Source organism: Leptonotus elevatus, chromosome 13 (genome assembly GCF_054856555.1).
Source record: "Leptonotus elevatus isolate MCC_2025b chromosome 13, RoL_Lele_1.0, whole genome shotgun sequence".
Lineage (NCBI taxonomy): Eukaryota > Metazoa > Chordata > Actinopteri > Syngnathiformes > Syngnathidae > Leptonotus > Leptonotus elevatus.
In genome coordinates this window covers 18,409,287-18,431,600 of record NC_141251.1, presented here as the reverse complement: position 1 = coordinate 18,431,600, position 22,314 = coordinate 18,409,287, and the positions used below count along the sequence as shown (strand labels likewise).

The 22,314-nt window shown below is 39.4% G+C and overlaps 1 protein-coding gene across 3 annotated transcripts in view; it reads right to left on the bottom strand.

The window, feature by feature from the left end:
- The window catches only part of LOC147164103 (zinc finger matrin-type protein 4), an 86,255-nt gene that overhangs the window by 55,711 nt on the left and 8,230 nt on the right, over positions 1 to 22,314 (bottom strand). For 2 of the 3 annotated variants that reach the window (XM_086093837.1, XM_086093839.1), the window contains exon 2: positions 3,498 to 3,614. In XM_086093837.1, the coding sequence (XP_085949963.1) occupies positions 3,498 to 3,614 (117 nt within the window). Of the gene's footprint in view, positions 1 to 3,497; positions 3,615 to 8,826; positions 8,858 to 22,314 lie in introns of those variants that run through there. The other variant, XM_086093838.1, reaches the window with a different exon arrangement.

Genomic DNA, 22,314 nt, shown 5'->3' with positions numbered 1-22,314 from the left:
TTTTTCTTTATGCCTTTCTTACAGTAATGGCACAATTGTTGTCTTGATATTAACTGTATTGTAAAAATGATGCAATTATATAACATGACTTAAGAAAAATGTTTATTTGAGTGGGAAAAGTGTATGTACACTATTAAAAACACTATGGAGTGCATTATACATCAGATAACAGTCATGGGGGGGGGGGGGGAATGATTAGATCCCTTGTTTTCTTCAATATCTTGTTCATTTTAATGCCTAGTACCACTAAAGGTGTATCATACGCCTAACAGAAAACATGGGAAGAGAGACTCATTTAAATCAATACACTCCTATTTTGTGTATGTGTAACGTAATGGCAAAATTAGAGCCAGAATTACAATAGGGGTAATGATTTAGGATTTTTAGATAAGTGTTAAAACAAGGCAGTGCAGCTTATAAAGCAAGTGAATGGCCAACTTTGACAAGGCATTGTACTTGCTGCTTTGCTGCATTGATTGGATCCTCGACACCCATCCTTGGGATAGTAAACCCCCACCTTCCCCAACATCTCTCATGCCTCTCCACCCCTTGTCAGACTACTTTAATACATGTTGTGACTTGAGTGTGCGGTTCCAAGCAGCCTTGTGTTTGTACATAAATGGTCGTGCAGTTGATGGCAGCGGGATGGCGGCTAAAAGCGAGACATGGTAAAGCTGCGCTGACCCTGAGACCATCAACGTTAATGGACCAGGCTTGTCTCGCATCTTTCACTGTTGGTCAAAATCAAGTTAGGTCAACAGTGCGAAGGACACGGGGACGGATGGGTAAAAATATCTTCGCTCTGTGTTACTGGACAGCAACTGAGGGAAGTTGCATCTTGATTTGATTCACTCTAGAAAATAAACAGAAGCATCATCATCAATTTCAGTAAAAGCAAGGACCTAACATAAAGATTGGAATGGTTTGGGCTCACTATGAAGAAATTACATAATTTATGTTTTTGCCTTAATATAGGATATTTAAAGTACATGCTCTGAAGAAAAATATTTTTGTGGGAACAATGCTGGCTTGTCACTCAAATTGGATAGGTTCTTTCTTGGGCTTTTGTAGTTTTGACCTTTCTTTGGCTCAAGAACTTACATGAATCTTCTTGGCCCACCAAAAGTTACAACCTTAAACATCATACAGTACAGTTTAGCTTCAGTTTTGTATACTTTGTTCCAAAGCATCTGAAAGTTGACCATTCAGTGGTATCTAAAGGATAGATGAAGTCATGGGCTGCTCGACAGAGAACCATCCCATTTGGAAGGCAAAGGGCAGCACACACCAAGAAGAATACCAATGTTGTGTACTATGATGTGTAAAATACTCGTCAGACAGCAACATTTGCTGAGTGTCAAATGAGAAACTTTTCACTTTGCTATCTTGTAATGTCAGCACTTTCAATTCACGCAGACATTGTTACGGTGCTGAAATGACCTCTGAAGTGAGAATATTGCCTGTGTCTTGACAAAACAGCATACCCGTCGAAGTAGTATACCTTGCACTTCTGTGCATGCGCTGTAGGAAACAGGTCATGCGCAGTAAGAACAGGTTGAGTGTTTGGTTGAGTTCAGGGTGAGGCAACAAATAGAGTTTAGTATACGGTTATGCTGATCTGACAGAACACCGGCTTCATTTTGTCCCTCCCATTCAGTCTCAGAGTCATTCTCACAGAATAGCAAATTGGGACAGGCAGTGTGAAAGAGGTGTTTGTCTTCACATTCATTGGGAGATTACATCAGTCCCGTTCTTTACATTTACTGGCTACCTCCTCTGCACACCATGCCTTGGAAATGCAAGATTTACCATTCAAAAGTGTACCATAGACAGCTGAACTGATTTGTTGTGTGTCTTGAAACAAGTAATGACTACTATTTCATCCTTCATTCTGACAATTCAGTGTTTGGCAAGAAGGAGACACTTTTCACCCTTCCTTTGGAGCAAATGTGAAGTAGATTTTTGAAAACCAGTAGACCGCCCAAATTCATGAAGACAAATCAAGTCTCAACACACAAATAAGTGAAAAGACCACGATACACTTTTTCTGATACTTGTGTAATTTAGAGAATCTTGGGTGCTCCACTCAGGGAAGGTACAGGATTTAATTTTGACGGTCAAACGTGAAGGTCACATCTGTCCAATTTCCATGACCGCAATAACTCACCGACGCCTGCAGGGAAGTTAATTACGTCCGGCACAAATGTTGACCTTACTCAAAGAGAAACTGTTTTGAACTTGGAGAGTCCGGGTCACTGTAACCATGTTGTCGCATTTGAAGCTGGTGGAGGCAATCTACTAAATCGATTTGGTATGTGATCAGGTGAGGATGTGTGGTACATAAAATGGATGGATATCGTTTGAAAATGTTTTTTTGTTAAGTCAGAGCATTTAAAATAGGGATGGATACCATGCCTTATTTCAAGGTATCGGTACTCGTGACGGAAGCCAATACCTGTATCGGCTGTCCACTTGTGGCCATTTTACAATCAGGAACTACAAATTAGAAGAATAGAAAATTACCGTGAACTCAATGCAATTTTAACTCATTCAGTGCCATTGACGACTATTGACGTCAAAGATCCATTTTAACTGCTATCAATGTTATAAAGGGATATATAGGTGTTTTGTTTAAAATTATGTCACTTTTATTTTGGGAAATTTTATCTGTATCAGTGACTACTCAAGAGTTGAGTACTCATAATGGTATCGATCTAGAAAAAAGTGATGTTGACCATCTCTAATTGAAAGTTAAGAAACCTGCATTTGTTTTGCAGTAGCTCAAAGTAGTGAAACACAATTCAGAGACAGTCATATTTTAATATATGTAATTACGTACCTTTAAATGACCACTATGATCATCTGACACAAAGTTGACATATTTAAGTAACTTTTGGATTTGGGTTGACAGATTGCAATGAGTTTATTTGCACATTTCAAGGTTCTGTGTGTGTTTGTTTATCTAATTAACATAGTCGGTACATGCTGGAGCATGCGAACACACATTGTTGCAGTCCTCGCTCGCTCTCTCCAGATAAGTGCTTGTCCTGATTAGTTTCCTTGTTAATCCCAATTGTGCCTTGTAATCAAGAAAGACCCAATGCATGAATGTTGTGTGTGCATGTGCGCATGTGCACTTTGTAAATATAGGACAGGGCTGATTATTTAATGGCTATTCATTAAATTACTCTTAGGGAGTATGCAGTGAGGTAGAGCACATTAAAACAAATTGTGTCTGTGTGTATGTGCTTGTTTGTGTGCGATCCCCAACCATTACCATGCTGCATTAAGTCTATGGATAATGGATGAGCACTGTTTGTCTGTACAAATAAGCCATGTACGAAGACCACAGCGCAGGAATCTGCCTGCCAAAGCAAATTTTTTGTTTTGTTTTATGCGTGCCATTCCTTTGTGTTCACTCAGCTTGCAAATGAGTCGTGCTGCAAATAAAAGCCAACGATGACAAAAAAAAAAAAGATGTACGGAGACAGGCTTACCTCATAGTGTGCCGTGCGCTGGGACTCGGAGATGAGCTGGGCATTGCAGATGTTGCAATAACTCTCTGTGAACAAGCCTCCGTCCACCATACCTTCAGACTTCATCTTCATCGGAGACTACACGCAAACAGAACAATAACAAATAATTACAAGTGTAAGCAATGTCCGCGTGTGTTTAAAGTACACAATAATGAATGCTGATTCAGGAATATTTAGATTCAGAATGCCGGATCTACCATGACACTGTGGATTATTTCAGTTCAGTCTGGGGAACAATGGCCTCAAGCTTGGACACACTATTTAGCAGGGAACTTTTTAATGATCTTACCATCATTTCGTGAATCATAAATTTATAGTCTACATCATGAAGGAAGGTGGCATTAAGATAAAGTGAGTCATGTTTGTATTTACGAGTACAGTAATGGCTTGCTGAGTGTCATCTAAGTAAATCGTATTTCTTCATATAGTGGACGGGCGAGTTTATTTACACAACTGCAGATTGAGGGACGTGTCATAATATTATACATAGATTTCCATATTTTTCCACCAATAGAATATGATACTGCACTTTAAATCGAGTGAATCTTGATGTTAAATCAAAAGGTGTCTTCACCTAAGAGTCTGTTTACATCAGGCATGCCCAATTCTTGTCCTCACGGGCTGGAGTCCTGCAGGTTGTTGATGGTTCCATCCTCCAATACTCCTGATATTAAAGACCAGGAGTTTTATCAGGCTTCTGCAGCACTTACTGATGAGCTGATTATATAACTTTTATTGGGCTCCTCCCCTCGAAGACCAGGATTGGGGAAGCCTGGTTTACTTTTCGGTTGGTGCTTCTGTTTTGGTTAGCGAGTCTGTTAGATTGTATTCTATTTGCATATGTATATGTGCTATTATTTTCCAAGACAATGCCCACAATATCAAAAGGAACAGCGTGTAGAATATTTTGATTTATTGTACATCATAAATTATATTACATAGAGGAGGCTGAAATGTTTCGCCGCCATCTTTCTGCTCCGGATACCCAAATGACAAGAACCTCATGAACGTAGTAATTGGTTGTAGGCTTGCGAAGTCTCAGACACCGTAGTGTGCCTGCTACAAAATGCACATGCTTCGAATTTAGGTTGTTGCATTCTATTAGTTCACCACTAGAGGGCAATCCATTCTAGACACTGAAAACAGATCTACGCTTATGCTACTTAAAGTGAATTACTTGTTTACAATAACCTACTAAACTAACTTGATTGTGTCTCACAGTTTTACACAACGTACAAACAATTTGCGGTGTCGACACTTCTTAGAAACAAGCCAGTTAATCCGCCAGGACCCGAGAAGCCCAATGGAGTCTGTCATTGTGAATTCTTAACAACCCGAAATTGTCTCATTGCTTTCGTAGCGAGTACCATGGTCGGAAAAATGTTTTAATGATGTACTCGGAGCTCCAGTGTTGAATTTTATATTCTCTTCGTTATGTTTGCCCTGCAGTGCAGTGCTCTGACAAGGTTAGGGAGAGTAACGGGTCTTGAGGGAATGATCCGGGAACAGCAACTGCTAAAGTGGATTAGATCTTTGCCCCAAGGAAAATCTGCAAGGTGTTTGCAGGGGCAAAAATGGTACACGGCAAGAGATGCAGGGATGCTTCAGAGGTCACCTTCACCTAGGGTGAAATAACACTGCCATTACCCTGAAAAGATTGATAATCGCGGTGTCAGTGAAGGTATTCCATAAAATTGACTTGCGAGTGACAGGAAGTAGAATTCTTTAGCTCACGTCGAGTATGTAATTGCTTCCCACCAAAGCACGACACGTCCCTTCAGTGCACGCACACACCTAAACATGTATGTGGAAGCTTTTAATTATGCCTCTATATGCTCCCCATGTATTTAGTACACCTTGAACCTTTCAATTAACTGCACACATGCTGTATAGACATTACATTATCCTGCTCAACCTACAAGACCTTCCAACGTCAACATTAAATAGACACGCAGGTGCTTTCCATCCTTAGCTGAGTGCAGAATAGAAAATCAATTATTAAAAAAAATAAAATGAAATTCTCATTTGAAATGATTGTGACTACACAGTTGATAGTGGGCTGTAACACTAACTCACCGTATGAAATTAGGAAATATCTTGGCTTCTGGCACTAGTCAATTTCATCATAATTTTTATACATGCTCCACCCACATTCAATGATTCAACTTAAAACTTTGTTTGAAGTCATCTATTCTGTTTGTCTTGTCTACACTGTCAGACTTTGAAATTAATACAATATATGAATTAAGTGCTCATATATTTTCTTAGACATTCTCTGTTACAACTAAGTGGCGCTTTGGCACATGAAGTAAATAGACATATGAACCTCTCAGAGCGGAACGTTATCCTACACAATAAATTTGGTTTTCAGGGATCCCTACCAGGCCAATTTGTAGAAGTCCTGCTCATGACTGTCCCGAAGCAGTTGTTCACCAGGATATGCACTTTCTGCAGTAGTACTGTATAGTAAAAATAATGGACAATCATAAAGTACAGTTTCCTATAGAACAAAACTCGGTCTTCATAGACAATCATCCCCTTTTTACAGGTAAAATTAATAAATCACATTTATTCACAACTTTTTGCGTAAGCACAAATGCATGCGATGTATCTTCTCAACAATTGGCTTGAAATCAGCCAGCTGTCTACCTGTTAAACCGCTGCCTAATTAAAAGATGGAGTGACAGCAGGAATTGCCTTATCTGCTTAATATCTCCATTACTTGTGAATATCACAAGCAGGACGTGAGCGCCAGCCTAATTAATAGAGGCAATCTGTTGGTGGGATTTGCGGAAATGCATGACCAACAAAGCGTAAAGATAGAAAAACAGATAGCGAAGGAATTAATGAAAGTGGGAAAGAGATTGTGGGGGTAAGCAATGAGAGAGGAGATGTTCATATTGTCGTGGGCTGCTTGTGATATCTTCATGTTAGGAATTTAAAGGCACTCAGTTCCCAGAGGAACATATGATGTCGCAGAAAATCCCATTTTATTGTGACATTATGATCAATTTTGTAAGCGGCATGAACCAAAAACTGAGCATGTTGTCTCCTTAGCATAAGCGGACTGTTCAGTCAGATCAAGCCGAGAGTAAATCTTCAATCTCATCTTTTAGATCCTTTAGCGGCATCATTTGCATTTCGTTTTCGCTCAAATGCATTTAACGAGGGCAGCGCAAGCTGTGGATTTAGTGAACCCATTTTCTCAGTCAGGCTCTGATGCAGGGTCCAATTTGAGCTTGAAATGACTTTTAATACTTTTGCTTTCTTTCTTTGAAGTAGCTGAGGCTCAGTTGAACATGGGTGTCAGCTGGGGAAAATGATTGTGCATTGGAATTTAATCTAGAAAAATTCAGAGAGTTAAGAACTGCAACAAATCTCATGAGACTTTGGCAACTCTCATGAGACTTCAGCTCTGTCCATATTTATGTGCCTGGGTGCTCCCAGAAATATTAGTTCCACCCAGTCTGCCTAAATTATTGCTGCTTCTCCATAATACTCCTTTTTCTTTTGTTTTAAGATCAAGTTTCACTGGACATAAATTATAATATACAAGTAACATTATTTGATATACAAAAATGCCCCCTTCGTTGTGTATATAAACCAGGCCCCAAGCGGCGCACAGTATTTACGTTAGAACTTGAAACTGAGAATACATGAGTTTAATTAAGGACAAGAGATGGACACGATAAACCATCGTTTAAAAAAAATAGCCCTAAACTCTAATTAGACACAGCTCTGAGAAAATTAAAACAACAAGGATTAGCATGCTAGCCAGATCGAGGCGCTTGAAGACAGTCAACCTTAAGCGGATTCTCTTTTTAAGACCCCATCAAGTATTTAACATGAATGTGAACTCTGAGCCTCCTCACTGAAACCTCACTGCCTCTGGCCCATTATTCATTAAAAAGCTGTCACCGCATTTGGAGGTAGCTTTTATATCTTTCTAATAACAGCTCAGGTATTTTTCCACCACCTGAATATCCATTTTGATTTTTAACATTTCTTGTACTCAGATAGCTCCGTTCAAAATGAACACCTCTTGTTCAGCGAGATATCTAAATTTTTAACGCAATAGGAAGCAGGATTAGTATAAATACTGTATAGTCAGCGTTCTTATAATGTCTGTCAAAGTCTTTTTGACAACAATGAACATGAAGTTTCCTTCCATGGTTTCCTATCAGGGGCTATTTAAGTTTTGAATAGACCTTCGAGAGCCATACTAATCCTAACTCTAAACCTACTAATCCTAGCCTTAACCATAAACCTAAACTCTAACCCCATACCTCATAACCATAACCATAACTGTTACATGAAACCCTCACAGTAACAATCTATCCCTACCCAAGACCGGCACCTAAACCAGGGGTGTCAAACTCATTCTAATTCAAGGGCCATTTTTACCCAAATTTGATCTCAAGTGGGTCGAACCACTAAATCCTGACTCTAATATTAATCCGTGGTCTTTCTGTATCACTGGGCTTTTATTTGTTCTCTGGATTTCATGGCGGGACGGCTCTGCAGAAGGAACACAGCAGGTGATTGCAGTACTTTCTGCCAAGTCCACCAAGGAAAAAGCTGCTGTGAACTTCACTGCAACACCCTGTTGTCTTTCTTTCACATTTTCTCTCGTAGCTCTTTTGTTTGAACTAGAGCTGCTCTTTTATTGAAATGTCAAAAAATGCATCCAAAATATGAAATATTGACCTCAGCCTGTGAGCCAGTGACCTGTTTAATGACTCACTCAACAAGCTTGATAATATGAAACCTCATACATTGCAAAGCACTTGGCAGTGCCACTTTGAAGGTTGACATCACAAGCAGCTCACTTTGTTGCTACCCCTCGAAATACGTTTGCACCAAGATGAACCGGCCCTCCTCTCTTTTGCACAGAAGCAATCAAAGGTTCCAGGCTGAGTCTGGTAATAAAAAAAAGGAAAGTCTTCAAAGGAATCCAACAGCTAATTCATCGCAATTGCACTGCAGCGAGTTCCTTTGTGCTAAATACAGCAAACGAATGCAAATACAGCCCAGTATAAACAGAACTCTGCATTATAGGAATACAATGTAGAAGCCGAAATAGCTGACACAGATATTAGGATTCTGGTGCATGTTCCAACCCTCATTTCATGACAAAAACACTTTTACTTAGAGGTGTTTATATTTTATTTTTGTGGCAGTAAACGCAACTCAAAATCAGAGCGAAATTTGAGAGCTAGCATCAAGACACAATCAAGCTGACAAGATTTAACATTTCATGAACTTTATCAGCATGTGTGTTAAGACTTACATTTCGGTTTAAGTCCAGGGTATCTCCAAGTTAAAGAAAATCAAATCAAATACTTTATAAGGCCACCCTCAAATTTAGTATGTCTGTTATGCTGTAATACAAAACACTATTTTTCCCGGTATTTCAATATTATGTATCGTATGGCGGCATAAAGAACTGCTGGGAAATTGGAATTTTGGAGATCATTAGGCCTGATTTCAAAACTGGCACTCCAATGAACATTTCCTTGGAAGTGGCTGATAACTGCGGAAGCGTGGAACTGCCAATGTGGAGTAAACATTTTTGACTGGTGAGTACGTTTGAACGTATTTAAATTTGAACATATTCACAAGTACGTTCGAACATACTTGTAGGCTAAATGCTACAAACATAGCATATTTTCCCTAAAAGCATTTTTTTAAAGCATTTGGCCCATTTTATACCAATACTGTACGTTAAAAATTTTGAAAGAAAGACATTGTTTAGTTGTAACTTTTATGATTTATTATTATGTCAGCAGTGCTATGTTTGTAGCATTTAGCCTACCAGTCCATTGGAATGTACTCGCGAGTATTGTTCAAACGTGCTTGCGAGTATGTTTGAACATATTTAAATACGTTTGAATGTACTCACCAGTCAAACTGTTTAATCCACATTGACATTTCACGCTTCCGTTATAACATTTGTGTGGAAACTTTTTCTGCTCCTGTTTCCCTGTTGTTCCAAATTGCATGTCGTGGTTGAACGTTCAGTCTGCCTGTGTGCTCCTCCTCCCTCTGCTTGCCCTTCCCGTGGTGCTAGCATGGCTTCAAGTGCAGTAATTATTCATGAGGGACAGTGCAGGCTAGACCTATCTACTCTCCAGAAAGAAGAGCTACTGTATCATGCATCTTACTACTACGGCAATGGATTAAAGTGCATCATGATTTGAAGCACTCTTCCCACTGGCTGATAACTTTTGAAATCGTTCATGATATTTGTAATGCAGATGCGTGTCTGCTTATTTGCATTTAAGAGTTCCTTCATCTTCATAATCTGGAAAGCGATAAACATTCCAGTCTTGGCGAGCTGCGGAGGTAAGAATTTTAAAGAGTGCCTCGTTTCCTTGAACGTGAATCCATCATTGAGCAACAAAGATTCCGGAGAATCATCTCCTTGCAATCAGTGCAAAAGGGATTTTACAACAAGTAGTTGGTCCAGTGATGTATAACTTTCTTCATGTGAGGTAAAATGGAGCTCTTGTGACCCATCAGCGATGTAGTAAAATAAATGTATTTGTTCTGGTGTTCATCTCTGAGATTATCAGCAGCTTTACTACTGCACGCCTGCTTGAGCTAAGACAGTACAACAAAACAATACAATAGCATCTGAGATATAAAGAAACAATAAACAATACCATCTGAACAAAGGTTGGTATTGATACAGTTATGTAGATTCAACAGGGGATACTATACTGAAATAATATAGTTAAACAGTGATACAGAGAACTGATACAAGAGCAACAGCCACTAAAGAATTCACTTCACTTTGATCTATTGATACTGCTTATCAGTCCGATTTTTTTATGAATTATTTTATTGATTCTTACTAGGCGAGGGAATAAAATCATTCAAATGCTTCAAGTTTTTAATATCTTCATCAGCACATCCAATATGCACTCATGATCTTTAATGTATCTTAAGGAGGCAAAAAAAAAAAAAAAAGAACAACGGGCAACTTGTCAAACTATGTCAAGAGACCAAAATGCTAAATTTTAGTTTTGAAGTACCTTATAATATATCAGAGTGCCTTAGCAAATGAATAGAGCGGTCAAAGGAGAGCTTCTAACTTTCCCTTGACACATGTAAGGGAATGTTCAGACAGCTAATGAGCATTATGTTAAACTGTTTAGCAATCACTCAATAAAACCCATCTAGACACTGTATCAGCACCTTTGACCTTACTTTGCTGTTGGCCTCTGATGCCGTCCTCGCACAAAGGGAGTTCACAAATTTGACACATAGACTGGAAAAGAGTCTGGCTGTTACCCAATAATTTTTTGTTCACTAACAAAATTAGAGAAATTTCTTTTAAAATAATTTACAGGTTTTACCCCTCAAATGGTCATATTGTTAAAAGGTTCAAAAAATATATTGATCAGAAGTGCACTTTCTGTTCTGTGGAGGTCAAAACTGTGACTCATTTATTTTGGCTCTGCCCCTTTGTCCAAAGCTTTTGGAGTAACATCTGTAAATGTATTGCTAAAACGATTGATGGAGATTTTGAACTGTTTTGGAAAGATGTACTGTTTGGTCTTTATGACTTTAAAAGAAATAAGTTAAAGCCAAAGGAGATTTATATTATTAATCTAATCAATCTTATGGCAAACCTTTACATCCATAAATGTACATTTTTACATAGGAAAACTTTTTCTTTTTTTTTCCATTGTGAAATCAGGCAGTACATCAAGTCCCTTAAGTTTTCTCGTAACCAAAAGGCTATCAAGAACTACAATTCATGTGAACATTTCAGGGTTTTGTAAACGTATCCCCCTCGGCATGTTATTTTGTTTTCTTTTGTTATGTATAGTCAACAATTGTTTCAGTCATTGGTTTGTCATTTTTAAGAATAGCTATTGTTGTATGTTTTGCAATACTAAATAAAAACCTTTTTTTTTTTTTAAAGAGTTCATAAATTTGGACGCTAGGCTGGTTAGCTTAGCGCAGGGGTTACCAACCTTTTTGAAGCTGAGAGCTATTTCTTGTCTACTGATTAGTGTTCAGGGCTACCATTTTGATACACACTTCTGAAATAATACATTTGATCAAAATCAAATGTTACTATTATATGTTGTTATTAGGGCTGGAAAAAATTGGTCGCCAAAAATTTCTGCCTCGCTGACTATCCGAGTAATCAGTGAAAAAATCGATAGGATAATTGAGTCTAAAAAGATTTGTTAGTGACAGCTCTAGTTAATATTACGAATTAATTACATTAATTAATGTGAAGACACTGATCGTGTTCATCATTTCTCACAATAATTAGGAAACCTCAAACCTCAAACATTTCCGTTCGCCCCCCCTAATATTCTGCATCCGGCCCTGGTTTAAAATATTACTGAAAACAGGATGGCAAAGGATTCTGGAGGTTAAAGTAAGTTATTTTAAACTAAAAATGAAAACCTTTCCGGTTATTACGGCTGCGTTACGCGTCAGCCGCATATGTACACTGTTGTTGTTTTTTAATTTGGCTTGGTAAAGTGCTTTGGATAATATAGTAATAAATGGGACAGATTAAACGCAATGTAAGTGTACTCCATTCACCATTATGATCAAAATGGATTTTTCACGTTTTGGACAACGATGTGTTAGTAACCCATTTGAATGTATTCAGAATATGATGGTTATATGGTAAACATATATGTAGCCTAAACACGGATTTGGTGTACGAGTCCAGGCGCTATACATGAGTAAGTCTTACTCTTATAAAATAATGCCAGCATGGAGATAAGAGTTATGAACATACTGAAAATATATTTTTTGTATATAACTAACAACTAATTGCAGGAGGTATATCAACAGTCCTATGATTCGTAAAAGGTTAAAAGCAGAATCCCAGCTGGTTGAAATCACTCAAGAAAGAGAGTGTATTTTCATCAAATCCATTTATACATTCACACCAGCAATCTTTGACAAAACCTTCTTGCTGGTGAGGTGTTGAGGTTCCTCTCTCAGGGGGTCCTTAGTGGTATTAATGGCAGATTGTCTGCCTGGGGCCACAATATGGACTCACTAGAGGGTGAATCAGGACTATTATCATGGACGGGGGAAAAAGGTTTTCCGGTTAAACTGAGCCCATCCCTGCCTCCCTGTGTGTTTAACAGCACACTGACTTAATGGGGGGTAGACAACATAAAGCTGTTATGTTGCTGTAACATATGGGAGAGGCTATAGTGGATGGCAACAAAACTGCTGGGGTCTCCATATTCTATTAGGGACTGATTGCTCTCTTTTATAGTTTTTGGTGTAACTTTGCAGGCAAACTCTTTAGGAGCTGTGGGGCTAAGGCTGGGCGATAAATAGATTTTTTTAAATCATTCGAGTGTTTCGTTGTGAACGATTACAAAAATTATAACATCAATGGTTTTTTTCCCCTTTCGTTGCCCGCGTCTTTCGCCCCAATGGGCATTTCTAGCGTTAGCTCTGCCAGTCGTGTCCTCACACACTCCATATGGGAGGAACTCAACAACAGCAAACAAGCAAACTCCCGCAAGAAAAAAAACTGTTTACTATGTTACCATGGAGGAGTCATTTACACAAGGAAGCACGTATGACAAGAAAGGGGCACAATAAGAGCGATCACCAAAGCGGACATGTTGCACCTCGCTAATGATATGGCACCCATGTATACAATGAGGAAGACCCGATTTCACCACTTGCTGAAAACGGGAGAACCCAGGTATGTACTGCTACCTAGCCGCAAGTATATTGCTCAAGTTGCCCCACGCCGTTTGTTTAGGCAGTGGTTATTTTGTCATGACTGGCAACTCAAATGCTAGTGATATTTTTGCTCTGAACGGCTCCAATATTGGTCAATCGCCAGAGCGAGGAAATCTTTAGCCTGCTGTAAATTGGATATTTTATCCTGATTGATGATAGACATTTACAAGCTTATGTGAATAGCAAAAATTTGCACATTTATGTCGCTGCGTGGTCGCAACATGTACGCTATCTCGTCAAGACGGACTCACCTTGCAAGCACATACCGGTATAAAAGACAAGCTTACTTTCACTCGCCGTGCCTGTGACACTTTTCAGCCTCTGCGTCGTCTGCGACATAAAATCCTTATGAAATGTAGTATAGTGGGCTGGTAATGCTGATAACAGCCTATTTTTAGTGACAAAACAAATTGAAAAGTGAAAGGAAATCTATAGAAGGGGTGAACTTAGTGAAGCGGACTAATCACGGTAAAATAGCCGATTTATGGCAGGCCAAGACTTTATTACACCGGTGACTGGCCAATTCAATAACGCTAAAAGAAAATTTGCCAGTCATGGCAAAACAGCCACCTAAATTTACATAAAAGTACTTGTACAAATGTAAAATCAGCAGACAGTTGGAGGGGATGACAGACCTCGGTTCCTACATTAAACCCTAAATGTGATGTTTATTTGTGTCATATTGAGGTACACAACTAGCACTGTTTAGCTTTTAAAACAAAGTTGACAAAAAAAGTTGTACTTTTCTACTTTTTCAACACATAGATTTACATTTCCAGAAGTATTTGATTCAAGGTAGAAGTTTTGCACATTGATTCCAAGAGAAGAAATATGGTTACTTTTGTTAACTGATAAAATAAAAGCAAAACAATTTAAGTTCTTGGTTTATGTAAAAAAAAGAAGAAAAAAATTATATATATATAATATAAAATCCGGAAATTGTAAATCAAATTTTTTGTTATTTTTGTTTTTTTCACCCACATTCAATATCACATCTGTATTTGATGTGAAACTCCAGGGGTGTCAAATCCAACAAAATGATAAAAAAGCAATAAAAGCATTTTTTTTTCAAAAGGTAGTGGAAAAGAAATACAAACTTTAAAGTTGTTGTTTTTTTTTTTTGCATTCCTGGCAGTCTACTGTATTTTGATCAGCAGCGAGTAAAGTCATTTACTTCAGTATTTTGAGGAATATAATCCCCAAAACCTACACTTGTGAGCAATCTTTTAAAGTTATTGAAACAGGTTTCCCCTGAGGCATCAGGTACACAATATCTTAAACACTGGCTTGGTTAAAAATGAATAAATATTGGAAACCATTGAAGTCAGGCAAATTACATTTTGTAATACTTCTCTCTCGCTATCCCTCAAGCCTCAATTATAGCATCAACCAATTAGGAAACAGAAACAGGCTCTTTGTGAGGTGACACAAAGGGCTGGAGCGCTGCAAAGCGAACGCAGTCTAATTTATTTGACGGCCTCCCACTTCCTTCAAGTGCGGCGCTTCAGCTTTAAAGCAGCACTATGCACAGTAAGTATATATAAATAGAATCTGTAACCATAGGACTGACAGATAATGTAGTGTGTAGACACGCCCACGTGTGTCCTTGTGGGATCAACTGTCAATCACAAGGTTCCAAATACATAAGTGTATATGGGTTCAAATCACGGGCGTCGGACCAAAACCTTGTGCCTCTAAAATTGTCACTTTTAAGAAGTCCCCAAAATTGCCATGTTTGTTCAACCGTTTATAATATTATGTCATCAAAAAGAGAAAGCCATTTTCATCACTTGAAATTGGTCGATAATTTTTAAGAACGACACACCGTGTGGACTGACCAAAAGTATAGATTTTTGAAGAAATATTAAATTAAATATTAAAGAGATTTTGGCCCGACGCCAGCGAAATATAAGTTGTTGATGGAAGTCTGACTGAGATATGTGCAAACAAGACCGAAATGGATTTTGGCATGGTGTTATAGCTGTGCTGCAAGCACAAGCCTGAATAGATGTATCACAGCACAAATCCATGTAATATCTAAATGGAAGGAAAGAAGTTAGTAGTGTCACAATACTTGTCTCCAACTGCACTGAATTTTTGATAGAAACAAGCCCTTGTATAAGATTTTGTACTAATACAACAAAAACACATTTCAAATGCATTCCTGGTACTCCCTTGTGAGCTTCATGACCAAGCTTGTAGCTCAAATGTACTCATATATTAAATCAATTTTCCCCATTGAAATACATTGAAATGCCATTAATCCGTTCCATCCCTCAAGAAACCACCACCATTTTTTCAGGTTTTAGAAAGTGTAATTACTGCAATCTGTTGGATGTGTGTCTTTAAGGGGTGTGGTCTAGTAAGAGATGCCAGCAGCTGGAGTCAAGTTGGTTAGAGTTATTTTAATGTGATCATCTGTGTATCGATTGTGACCTACATCACCTTTTGTTCCCACTTTGGGATAAGGGTATAACATTAATTAAAACATATATATTATTATTTCACTTCACTCGACTGTCAGAGTATCTGAAGCTGAACCTCAGACTTTGGCTCGCAACCTAACACAAAGAAAAAACAAACAGATTGAAAAATGCTTCTAACATTATATACCGGTAAACAGATTTGCATTTAATTAGTTTATAAGGCAAATTATTACGTGTCTCCAAGAGCAGACATCATACACACACTTGGCTATTTATATATTCTAGGTGATGCAAGGTCATGCTCTATTTAATCTACTCCACGGTGTGAATGTGATGCTCTGGTCTCAGCGTGCCCTTAAAGATCATACATATCAATAGTGTGTTGCCGTCTGAGTTTGTCAGGTCAGAATTTGCATGAACACACCAGAATAAGATATTGATATCAAGTCTGTTTGCAAAAAGAACGTGCGTATGAATATGGAAATCAAACATTCTGCAAATTCAATGTCCAAAATGCTTATTGTTGTGATAGAGCCTATCTATCATTCCTTTGAATATGAAAAAGTAATTAAAAAAAAACATAAATATTTAAAAATAAAATTAATTAATTTAATAAGTATCGCAGTTGAACTTCAGACAGTTATTTATGTATTTATTTATTTCTGGAGAGCTCAGTTCATTCGGTAATTTTACTGATTTGACATGTCATCATCATTGCTCTTTTTTTTCTTTCTTTTTCTTTCTTAGAAACAATGAACTTCAGACAGTTATATCATCCACAGTTATAGTTTTGATAATTGAGTTTTGGTTGTGATGTTTCGGGTTTCCAGCTAACAAAAACCTCCAATTTATTTAATTTAATTTATTTTTGGGTGCGTGCGTATATGCGTGTGCGTGCGTGCAGTTATGCGTGCGTGTGAGTTTGTGCAGTTATGCGTGCGTGTGAGTTTGTGCTCATTAATTCACCTGAAACCTATTAAAAATCCCATACCCTTCACCTAAACCAAATACTTAAGAATCCCGATAGTCGTGAAGTTGTCAGGAGACCCGAGCAGTGATCAAAGAAAAGAGAAAAAAGTGAAAACCAGCACCGACTCGACACCACCTACTACGCACAGGGTTACAAACCAGAATCTTTCACTAACCCCAGAAGCATATAAATTCCAACAAATTAGAGAGACCTCAAGAAACCAAAGGAAAGACTAAAGAAAGGAAGGAAGGATAGATGAAGCAGAGTGAGATCCACAGACATCAGCCTCCACCGATTCAGCAACCAGAGGAAGAAGCAGATAATGAATGTAGATGCTGGTGTGGTGGATCTGGCATTCATGAAAAACCTCCACCATAGAGCAGAGCCGTCGACCCCGGCCAGGACAGGGCAAGCACAACCCCCCAGGGCCCCCCAGGCCTCGGCAGCGCCAGGGCACAACCCCGGGCTCCGCGGGGGCCACCGGCCGGAGAGCAAACCCAGGAACCCGGAGCGCCCACCACCCCAACACGGCCCGCGCCCTCAGCCCAACGCAGCAGAAAGGGGCAGAAAAAATAAATACAAATAAAAAAAGAAAATAAAAAAAGAAAGGGGCACGGCAGGCCCAACAGGCACCCCACCGGTCCACAGCCCCCGCTACCCCACGAGCCCCGCCCCCCACTCACACCCGCCACTCACCACAGCTCAGCCCCCTTCCCCAAACCCCTAGACACCACAGCGACCTCCAATTTACAATGTTAAGATATTACAATATTACATAAGAAACAATCAAATTAATTTTTAACATAGAAATTAGTTGGGAATTGGTCTTCTGAAAAATATGCTTTTAGTGAATCCATACAATATTGCACTTTAGTTTTACAGTTTGAATCAAACTACTGAAATGGATGACTGATGATATTCAAACTTATTGCACTACAATTGTAGTGTTTGTTTTCATTGACAGTCTTGTTTTGTTTTACAATCATTGGCATCCACTGAAAAGTTGTTAAATCTACAGTACGTACTCATTGCATCTATAGTGTTTTCACCATAGTCTTTTGCACCAGCGCAGATGGCCTTGCGTAGTCCGTAAACAGCTACGGCAGGAGAAGGTGAGTTGCCAAATACATGGACTTTAATGCGATAATCAATTGCTTCCTTATTCACGTCATTGTCCTTGTGCCACAGAAAGCGAAGGAAGTTGCGGTGGTCCTCTTGAACTCTAAAACAGTGAAACATTTGCTGTATATCTCCCATAACAGCAATGCTCTCTTTCCGGAAGCGGAGCAATACACCAATTAGTGTATTATTCAAATCAGGGCCCGTAAGAAGGACATTGTTAAGCGAGACACCGGCAAACTGGGCACTTGAATCGAAACCAACCCTGATTTGATTATTTTTTTGTGGGTGATACACTCCAAATGTGGGAAGATACCAGCACTTGTCCCCCTGGTTTAGCGGAGGTGCTTTTTCAGCATGGTCATTGGAGAAGATTTTTTCCATGAATGTCACATATTATTCCTGAATTTCGGGTTTCCTTTTTAAGTTGCGTTTTAGGGATGAGAACCTACTGATGGCCTGTTCCTTGTTGTTTGGCAGTTGCTGGCGAGGATTTTTAAATGGAAGTGGGGCGTGCGACCCAGCTGTTATCTTCATCTTTGTACATAGCATCATCCATGATTTTTAGGAAGAGTATGTCCTGAATTGAGAGAGCTGGTTTGTTGTCGTTTTCCATCCTGTTGAACACTGTTTGTCTTAGCATCTATTCAGGTGCTGTTCTTGATCTATTTGTGTGTGGTGTTTTCTTCAGATGAACAAGACTATCGCATGGTACGAAAATAGTAGGGTGACCATTTTCCAGAACAACTGTTTTGAAAGAACTGACTGTTGGCTTGTGCAGTTTACCTAAGCAAACCTCTCCGACGACGACCCAGCCTAAATCTAAACGCTGGGCGAATGGCGCATTGTGAGGGCCATTAATTCTCTGCCTGACCTTGTGTGCCCGTAAAACGTCACGTCCTAATAGCAGAAGTATTTCAGCGTTAGGATCAAGTTCTGGGATGTACGTACTACGCTATGGACTGGAGGTGTGAGGCTGGTGTAGCACAGCGCTCAGAGTTGGAATTTTGTTCCTGTGGTTGGGAATGGTTTGGCACTCAATAAGCGGTGGCAAAGGAACAACTACTGACCTATCCAGTGACTCAATTTGAAAACCTGCCATTTATGCCCCACGTTTCAACTACACCAGAGCATGTTTTAAGGTTGTAGGATAACAGCTCATTTTTAATGTAACAATTTTCAAAAAACTCAGATCTGACTAAAGAATGGTTACTCTGATCATCCAATATCACGTAAGCTTTGATAGCCCTGTCCTTGTGACCCTTAGCGTACATATTTTGGAACATGAACGACCTAGCTGGCCTAGACCGCACACGTCGGTACCTTTTCTCCCTCCACGCCATTATCTTGAGCCAGTGAGGGAGCTTCGTTAGTTTGTGGTGAAGGACCATAGTGCATGGCTGTGACATGACTGTTACGGTTATATTTAGAGCACTTTATTTTATAATTACAGTCCTTTGTGAGTGTTTGAAGCACAGCATTTAAAGCATTTTCCTTTTTCTTTGAGGAAGGCCTTTCTTTCATCAAATGGTTCGTTCCTAAATGTTCTGCAATTTTCGAGTCTGTGTGGCTTAATATGCAGTGGGCAGTTCTTATCAAGGTCTTTGACGGGTGAAATATCATTTTTGTGTACAGCAATCGCTTTGGTGTTTTGTTCTGGTTTAGATGGCCTTTGATCGTTCTGTTGGTTGAAACGTGGATCATTGCGCTTCTTTGCCTCTTTGCATATGAAATTGCTGCGTTAGGTGGGGGGCGCGGGCCGTGTTGGGGTGGGGGGAGCTCCTGGTTCCTGGGTTTGCTCTCCGGCCGGTGGCTCCTGCGGGGCCAGGGGGTTGTCCCTTGGCGCTGCCGTTGCCTGGGGGGCCTTGAGGTGTTGTGCTTGCTCTGTCCTGGCTGGGGTCGACGGTTCCCCTCTTTGGTGGAGGTTTTCATGCATGCCAGATCCACCACACCAGCATCTATCGAAATTCAAACATAATCTGCTTCTTCCTCTGGTCGTTGAATCGGTGGAGGCTGATATCTGTGGATCTCACTCTGTTTCATCTATCCTTCCTTCCTTTCTTTAGTCTTTCCTTTGGTTTCTTGAGGTCTCCCTAATTTGTTGGAATTTAGATGTTTCTGGGGTTGGTGAAAGACTCTGATTGGTGACCTGGTTGGTGCTGGATTTCACTTTCCTTTCTTTTCTTTGACCCTTCCTCGGGTCTCCTAACAACCTCACGACTCTAGCTGGATTCTGAAGTATTCGGTTTAGGTGAAAGGTATGGGATTTTTAATAGGTTTTAGGTGAACTAATGAGTACACACTAGCACGCACGCACACACACATGCACACGCACATTCTCACCCACATACAAAATAAAACACTTAAAATTAAAATTAAAAAAAGAGAGCAATGATGATGACATGTCAAATCGGTAAAATTATCGAATGAACAATACTGAGCTCTTAAGGAAAAAATAAAATAAATAAATAAAATGAAATAAAATAAAAATAAAAATAAATTGCAAACATATTCAAAAGGTGGGAAACCAAACTTTGACTCTCCTCTTTAAATTGGGAGCCGTGTGACATCCACCTCTCTTGAAGTCCATATGGGAGTTTGTCTACGATTGGCCCAATCCCGTGAGATGTATCTAGAAATAGCAGGCCAGGGAGGTATCTATCTTCCTTGGCACCTTGAATCTCTTGTAGCAGATCTCCTAGCTCGCGCAATATGAAGTGGTCTTTGACTGTTTCTTTTTTTTTGGACGGGGGGGGGGGGGGGGGGGGCTGTCTTAATTAATTGAAAAGTGACTTTTCAATGATCTCAGGTGCTGCGTAACATTCATTCAGTATCTCCCATGCTTTGCGCAAAGCGAATATGGGGTTGTTGACGTATACTGAACGTATGCGCTTCACTTGTTCGCTTGACTCTTTGCCAAACCATTTTGTCATGAGATCTAGTAGCTGAGTAGGACTGAGTTGAACCTCAGCTGTTGCACTAGTAAATGAAGAGTACCATGCTCTGTAATTCTCTGGTCTGTCAACTGAATGCCTGACGTTATCAGATCACACCGTGCCATGTGCTGGGCAAATGGCTCATTTGGATGTGAGATGCTGGCTGGGGTGTTACAGTGAGGCGTGAATGGTGTGCTGAATGGGTTGTGAAGGTAATTTGTTTTTTTCTAATTTGGGTTTTGTTTCACCTCTATCATGTTTGGGTATGTTGCAATTAGATAAAGCAGCAACATTGTCCTTTGTAAGCTTTGATTCAGAGCTGACTAGTGGAAGCTCCAAATTGTCTTCATTGGGGTGATGCCATGTCACAAATGTGTTGGGTGAGCTCACTCGTGGGCGAGAGGTAGTTGGTAAATCTTGAGGGCATGGAGATTGTTCATTGTCTATTTGGAATTGCAAGTATTCACTTGTGCGTTTAATTTTTTATTTTTCTGGTAGTGATTGTCTACCTTCGGAATCCTCTTGGTTTGCTTCAGCTTCCTCAAGCACTTTTGCTTCAGCTACGGAAGCATCAGCTTCCCTATGTAGTGTCAACACTTCCAATTCTGCGTCAAGTTTGGCCTTTTCCAACTCACTTTGTGCTTTTTCCACCTTCAGCTGTGCTTCTTTGGTTGCATACGACGCTCACCTTAGCAGCCTCCGCTTTGGCTCGAGCCTGGGCAGCGCTTACCACTGATGCAGATGAGTATCATCGAATGATGCCTTTTCACTATAGTGTTTTCAACGAAGATGTTGGTGACACTAAGCTAAATCACAAATGAAGTGCAGTTGAAGCGTTTTAATTTTCTTCATAAGCCTGTGGTGAAAACTGTAAATACAAAAATAAAATCAATTGCTACATACACAAAGTAACGCCAATACAAAAACACAAAGTGCATCAATTACATTATGATAACAAATCGGCGAAAATAAGCATTACTATTCATGCTATTAAGTATTAAGTATAATAAAATAAAAGATACGGCATTCCTGCCTGATAATTCGATGGATGGCACTGGATAGCGTTTAGGCTCTGCTCCTGCATTTCTCTGTTTACGAAAGATGGCGTCCCGGAAGTGCATTCTCAGAAACCGGAAGCGCGTCATCAAATGGGAAGTAAGTTAAACGATATTGTTTTTTCTTTAAACATAAATAAAATTGTCATTTACCATCTAAACAATTAACAAACCTTCATTAATAACATAGACATATTTTTAACATTATTATTTCTGAAATTCAACACATGGCACCCGTGCGCTCTGGGTAAAAATGGGTGCATCTTCATTTTCTCGTGACAATTTGGTGACAGAAACAAGACTGCATTTTAGACTAGCTAAAAGCAGGTCTAAATTATGGCGCAAGTGGTCTAACACAATTTTGACTGCGCCTTGCACTAGACTTACGCTGACCATGAAATTAGGGCCCAGTGTGCTTTTTAACTACAGGGAGTAGAGTTGTTTGATATCACTTTTTTTTTTCAGACCAATTCAAGTACGAGTACACAACTCTTGACAGTTAGTATCAATACCACAATAACTATT